This window comes from Tetrao urogallus (genome assembly GCF_951394365.1).
Source record: "Tetrao urogallus genome assembly, chromosome: 12".
Lineage (NCBI taxonomy): Eukaryota > Metazoa > Chordata > Aves > Galliformes > Phasianidae > Tetrao > Tetrao urogallus.
The window spans coordinates 19,180,833-19,187,967 of record NC_136825.1 but is presented as its reverse complement, the minus strand read 5'-3'; the positions used below and the strand labels follow the sequence as shown (position 1 = coordinate 19,187,967).

General features: G+C 43.6%; 1 protein-coding gene across 1 annotated transcript; it reads left to right on the top strand.

Annotated features, from left to right (window-relative positions):
* Window positions 1–2,169: 2,169 nt before the first annotated feature.
* On the top strand, window positions 2,170–6,772 carry OSGIN1 (oxidative stress induced growth inhibitor 1; the record flags this gene model as incomplete). The annotated part of the gene is made up of 5 exons (XM_079541230.1): window positions 2,170–2,254; window positions 3,995–4,131; window positions 4,478–4,669; window positions 4,999–5,090; window positions 5,782–6,772. 5 exons carry the CDS (start codon window positions 2,170–2,172, stop codon window positions 6,770–6,772), a joined length of 1,497 nt encoding a protein of 498 aa, XP_079397356.1.
* Window positions 6,773–7,135: the final 363 nt, after the last annotated feature.

Below are 7,135 nucleotides of genomic sequence, written 5' to 3'. Positions count from 1 at the left end.
GAAAAGCTCTGGCACAGAGCAGCATGACGAGCTATCGGGCTCCTTCCAGCTCCTGTTGGCACCACTGCTATGCACTGAGCTGGGTTGGTTCAGCAGCCTTACTTCCAGCAAATATCTCACAGATGTTGCTGGATTACCACTGGGTGCAGAGTGCACGCAGTCTTCCCATGTGTGCTGCTGTAGACTGCTGAGCAGCAGAAGCCTTCCAGAGCTCTTGGTTCCCACTTTCAGATTCCCAGCAGTTTCACAGAGAGAAGAGATGTTAGGAAAAAATAAGAACTTGTCTTATTTAGTGCAGCCACAGAGAGGTATTTAGTTCTTACCATGGAGAAGAAACAAACCTCTGCCAGATAAGTGCTGTGATTTAGACTGATTTAAGTGAGCATCTTGCTGGCTGCACCACTGTCCTTGTCCTTTAATTTCTCAGGTCATCATGGGGGCTGGCTTCTCCTAGTTTTGACTTTGGAGCTTTGTGGTAGAGAATTATCTGGTGGTGTATTCACAAGTTTTGGTTCATGTGACAAGCACTACCCAAAAGTTTGGGGAAATGCTGGGCCAGTGAGGTGTGCTGCTGGGATGGGATTAGGTGTGCCTCAGGGGGTGGATGCACCCCATATGGACGCAACATATGGGAAAATTCATCTTCTGTAGTATATACATCTACCTATGGGTCACAGCTAAGCTGAGAACTGGAGTTTCCTACTTTCTTTAAAGCTAGGAATTACTTGAAGGCATGGCTATTATGTCTTTTAAGTGGTTCAGACAAAATGCCTAAGAATGTCTTAAATTAATAGTGAGGTGGTAGTAGGCAGTAAGTAGGTGTTATTAAACTGTGATGCTAAACTTTGGACAAAGCTGCTAGTTCTACATTCTTCTGTATACTTGGATGAAGCCAATCCTCTTGCAATAGTTCTCGCTCTCATCCAGGGATGGTCCTGCTGCTTGCCAGAACTGTCACATCCTTGCAGGTGCATGCACTCGTCTTCTCCTAAAGCCTGGGATTCTTCAAATCCTAAACTTAGCAGTGGCTTCCTGGCTGCTCATTCAGTCACTGGGGCCTTACTGCATTCAAGTAGTTGCTGGTGACGTAAATCTTGGGCTTAAAGGGGAGCATGGCGCTTGTAGGATGGCATCTGCTGCAGTGCTTATGTCAAAGGCAGTGATGTGCCAGACCTTATGGGAGCATGCAGTACACTTGCCAGAAATCTTGCTGTGCTTGGAAAGGGTGTGGAGAGCATACCTGCTGAACAGAGTCCTACCATTCAGTGGATTTTGTCTTAACTTTCCAAATGAGAGTAACGTTTTTAAAGGCTACCCTCTGGAGGATAACACAAAAGCTTTTGCTGAACTTCGAAAGTCTCCATTTTACTGTAGTAAAAGTAACTTCTGTCTTTCCTGGACTAGAGACAGTGTAGTCTAAAAGTGGTTATTTAACATCATGGAATCCCTGCAGAAATGGCAAAAAAAAAAAAAAGAAAGGTATGAAAACAAACCTTTGATTCCCTACTCAGTGAGTACTTTCATAACAAAATCAGATGTTTTGCACATTCCACTCTCATGACAACTTAGCCTCCAATATTGCTGCATATTTTGTTTAAACTTCTCAACTTTCTCAAACCTGAAACTCTCCTGGAAAATGAATTAAGAGGGCATCCACAGGTTCAGGAACCAAGTTAGCACTTCTCAGAGAGTTCTCTCTCAATGGAGCAGCTCATGTTTGAAACTGCAGCCAAGGGACTTCCTAGTAAATGCTTGTGCAGCTGTAAGTGAAAAGCACTGGTGATGAATGAGGATCGTGATAATAGTCCTTTTCCACGTAGTAGAAGCAGAACTGAAGTTTTCATTGACAGGCTGCAACATGTCAGGTACTGCACTCAGAGCATTACTGACGTTGCCAGCTGTCCTGAAGGAACTGAAAGCCATGTGGGAGAGAGAGATAAGAGTCCTCTCCTCTCTCTAGATATAATCTAGGAATCATCCTTTCCTTTCTAAGAAGGGGAAAAGATAAGTAGGCCTGTCCTGAGAGTGGAAGCGTAGTGCGAGGGTGTGCAGTGCAAGGATAACACTTTGCATCAGCTCTCTGCCATGGTCTAGAGACAGTCACAGTTTTTTGTCAAGCAGAAATGTTTCAGAACTCCTCTTTTTTAACAGGTTGGTTCCTGGGCCTAAATGCTTCCAGACAGGGAGATGTATGCAGCATTGGGCAGGCACCAAAACAAGAGTGGGTCCAAGCCGATTCCTGTGGTGATCATAGGTAAGCTTTCTCTTACGTTCTCCAGTGCCATTACTGCTTTGGACTTGTCTTCAGCTTTTGTTCCGTGTACTGGTACTCAAACCAGAAATCCCTGGCCATCATTTCTGGCTCTCTTCTCCGACAGCCAAGCTTCCTGCAGAACCAAATCTTAGTGGTAAGAAGTAGGGAACCAGGTATTCAATAGCACTTCTTTATTATTATTTTCCTATAACAAATCTGATAAACTTTTGGACTTGTGTTTATTTTGGCGTGCTGTTCTGTTTGTTAGGTGTTTAGGAGGGTGTGGAACCCTGTTCTACCTGACCCACCGTTAGGTAATTACTTCACAAAAAGTTGATTAGTAGTGCTTGGTTCAGGGGTTGAGTGGGTGGTTTGTATATATGCATATTTTCTTTTTATTTTGTTTCCCATTATTTGTTTAGGAAGTGCTACAAACGCTGGTTTTTTATTATTATTATTTTTATTATTATTATTATTTTTATATTTATTTTTTATTTATTATTATTTTTTTTTAATGCATGATGAATCTCTTGGGATGCATACTGATTTTATACAAAATTCAACAGAATGGTAAAAAGCTGCTGTTTGTCATCAGTTTTTAAAAACAGGCTATGTAGTAACTGTATTGCACCCCTTGTGAGAGGGAAGGTGTGTAGTGCAAGGTGAGCAAGCATAAGTGGTGACACGGACACCTTTTCCTGTGTGAGACACCATGAGCTGTGCTCCAGCACAGGCACTGGACCCCAAGCTGTGCTTATGACCGTCTATATCCCACTTAGCTATGTTTCAGAGATCAAATTCTACACGTGCATACTCAAGTGTTGTGCACTTGAGTGCTTAAATTTGTCTCAGGGGCCTCCTAAAGCAAAGGACCAAGCTGAAATGTGTAATGCTTTATCATAGCTGCAGTTTAGTTTACTTTTAATTTCTGGATAACTTTCCTGGGAGTGGAATATTCCAAACATTGACCTGCAGCAGACTTTGGCCCCAGTTATGGCGGGCATAGCTCTTTGCACAGCTCAGCTTGCTGTTAGCCTGAGCCTCCCCATCTTTGGTGCCTGGAGAAGTGGCCTTTGCTCAAGTGGTTCACATGCACAGCGCGGGCGCTGTGTCAACATGACCTGCTGCAGGCTGCTGTGTCACTTCAGCTCCCCTCGCCTCTATCATCAGTGCATTATGTAATGCTGGTTAGTCACTTCGTAGTGAGCAGCTGTGAGCCAGAGAGGCTGACAGCTCGTCATGCAGGCACTGTGAAATATTAAACATGCTGGAGAATGGCCATGTGAAAAGTTTCCACAGGCTGCTCTTGCTGGGCTCTGCAGTTGCAGACTTTCCACTGTCTGCAGGAGGAGGTCAGCTATCCAGCAGTCAGAAGTGCTATATTCTGAGGCATTCTTGGCACGGCAGACTTTTTTCCTTAACACACTGCCTGCAGCACAGACTGGGGCTGATTCCAGTAAGTGACCAGTTTCCAGATCTTTAAAGCTGATGAGCAGTGACTGAGTTTGTCAGCAGGCCAGAAACTTCAAGATTCAGATGGTGCTGGGGAGCAGAAGGGGTACATGGGGGCAGAAAGACTTCTCAGCTGTGTCCGATAGGTTATTGGTAGCTTGAAAATACAAAGTCTTCTGTGTCTAAAGTGTGTATCTTAACCTTTGGTTTGGTTAGGATACTTCAAGCATTTCTTAAAGGGCTGTACTGTCTGCAGGAGTAAAAAAAATCTCCTTTGTGTCCCTTCAGGGAATGGACCTTCTGGAATCTGTCTCTCGTATTTGCTGTCGGGCTACACCCCTTACTTCAAAAGACACTCTCTTCATCCTCATCCCATACTTCAGAGCAAACTACAGGAGGCAGCGGATGTGTCCATTTTGGACCAGGTTTGTGTAATGACAAATTACTTTCTTAGCAGAAGCCGTTAGTTTATCAACATAATGAAGCGCTCTGGGGGTTTGTTATAAGTGATGAATTCATCTGAATTTTCAGAGCGTGTAGAAAGCACTCGGAATGAGTCTTAAGCAAAGCATTCTAGTTGTCCAAATTTCCCCTGCATGAAGTGCCAGTGCTGCTAAAATCCTCGAGAAAATTCTCGGACAGAAACAGGGGCTGTGTACAGTTAAATGAACTTCACAAAACTCCTAAATGCTGCCTGGGAGTACAGCAGCTATCAACAGCCTGCTGTCTGGCAGGACACACATTCTGAGCATCTGATCTATCTCTCTTTAGGATTTGGAGTATCTGTCTGAAGGTTTAGAGGGAAGATCCAATAGCCCTGTGGCTCTTCTGTTTGATACCCTTCTGCGACCTGATACAGACTTTGGTGTGAATGCAGAATCTGTGCTCGCTTGGAGGCACGAGGCTGACAGAGCCATCCCCCACCTGGTCCTTGGCAAGAATCTTCCAGGAGGTGCCTGGCATGTATGTGAAGCAAAGCCTAACTGCTTAGATCTGTATGTTATAGAATAGCCAATTGCATTGACTGGAAAGTTGAAGGTGCTCCAATATGCTGCTCACCCATGCTTGATTTTGCATGTACAAAGAAGTGAAAGAGCTTAAAAGGGGTGAACAGGACTGGCATTTATCTTTTCAGTTAATTGCTATTTTTGGAGAAAATGGATGGTTTCATCCATGCCAATGCATGAAATGAAATCATTGGCTTCTCATCTTGTGAGATATACTGAAACTTGAGTTACACTTCACTTCTTACATTAAATAACTGAAAGCCCTTTAACTGTTTCTTGTTCTAGTCTATTGAGGGCTCTATGATTACCCTGAGCAGAGGGGAATGGATGGGACTTCCAGATCTCCTGTTCAAAGACTGGCTAAAGCAAAAGAAAAGGTAAGATACTTGTGGTCTGATTTTTTTTTTTTTTTTTTTTTTTTTTTTTCAAGCATCCAGAGGCTATTTGGGAACCTGAAGTGGGCTGGACTTCTTGAATGCAGCTGCCTAACTGTAATGGATGATTCTTCTGAGAGAAAGGTCACTGTCCCCATCAAAAGTCCATCCTGCATTAAGTGATTCCAGTTGAAGCTGGAGTGCTGGTTGCAGTATGGCCTCCTAAATACACACTGGGGCAATATTCGGAGTATGAATTCTTCTGAACCATCTGACTTCTATGGCTACTGCTACTGAGCCTAATGATGAATATAATCATCTGAGCTACTCCACAGTATCTCTCATCTCAGATGCTTCTACTCTGTAACAGTTGAAGCCTTAGAGTCTAGTAATTGAAAGTGGGATAGAAGTGAGATGATATCCATATATATATGGATATATAGGATATATAAGAAATGCATGAATAACATGATCTTAGGTCTGGGATTTATATTAAAAATTTTCCATTGCCCAACAGCCTCCAAATCTGATTACTAGCCCTATATAATAGGAATAACTTAGCTGAAGTCAGGGAAAATAGATAAGCCTCCTGTGGTAGTGACAGATTAGATGGCTCTAGGATACATTCAGTGGAAGAAGTGAGAAATTCCAGACTCTTACTTAATTGCTGCTTGACCTTTGTAATATATTGCAGGGGCCTCAGAAACCATAGAGCCACAGCAGAAGACATTGCTCAATACTACCAACATTATGTGATGAAGAAAGGGCTGCAGAAGAACTTTAGATGTGGGACTGTTGTAACCTCTGTGAGGAAAGTGAGTGCAAAGAGCATCTCCAACCATGCACAAGAAGATCTACAGAAGAGTGACTTGCTCTGGAACTTCAGTGAGGGGAGTATGGAGGTCTTTCAGGTGGATGGATTTGTCAAAACTGTCAGAGGTGACAAGGAGCCCTTCACTGTCTATGCAGAGAATGTAGTCTTAGCTACAGGAACGTATGATAGTCCCACTTGGCTCAGGGTCAAAGGAGAGAACCTTTCCTATGTCCATCACCAGCTCTCTGCCCTAGAGGAAGCAGTGAAAAACAGCAGTATTGGTATCACATCAGATCCAGTTTTGATTGTGGGTGCCGGTTTGACAGCCGCTGATGCGATCCTTTTTGCTCACCACTGCAGTATTCCAGTAATTCATGTTTTTCGGAGACGAGTCAGTGATCCAGGTCTTATTTTTAACCAGCTACCCAAAATGATGTACCCCGAATACCACAAAGTCCATCAGATGATGAAAGAACAGTCAGCTGCTTGCGCTGGGCCCTATGAGTGCTATGTTAGCCTACCTGAGCACAATGTACTATCTTTTGGCAAGGACAAGAAGTGTATCCTTCAAGACAAGAATGGCTGCCAGAAAGCTTATAAAATTTCCATGGCTCTTGTTCTAACCGGTTCAAATCCCAACCTCTCCTTTCTGCCAAATAACGGAATTGACTTGGCCATGGACAGTGACCAACCAGTCAATCCCAAGAGGAATCCCATAGATGTTGACCTGTTCACTTATGAATGTTCTCAGGAGAAAGGGCTTTATGCTCTGGGGCCTCTAGCTGGAGATAACTTTGTACGCTTTGTGCAGGGTGGGGCCCTGGCTGCTGCCAGCTCTCTCTTAAGGAAAGCAAACAAAAATCCTCCATAACAAAAAAGGCCACCTATGCTAACAACATCTGAATGGGTTGCTGCCATTTTCAGAGAATTTGATATGTACGTCCTTAAATGAGAAGCCCACTCTTGCCGTTCTCCAGGATTATGCAGAGTTGCTAAATTCTTGCTGAGTTATTTGGAAAGGTTACATCGCCAAACAGCGTGAGTTTCATTCATGGCAGCAACTTTATTCCCAGGATATTCTGCTCCTTTTCTACATAGCTGTGTATGAGGGCAGCAGGGGCATTGAACCTTCCTCTTGCACAAGTGGAGGGTGAGGTAGCGATCGCTCTTCTGTGTTAACACCTCCCAGGTTTCTGAAAACTGAATTGTGGAAGAATTGATGTCAGTTACTTCC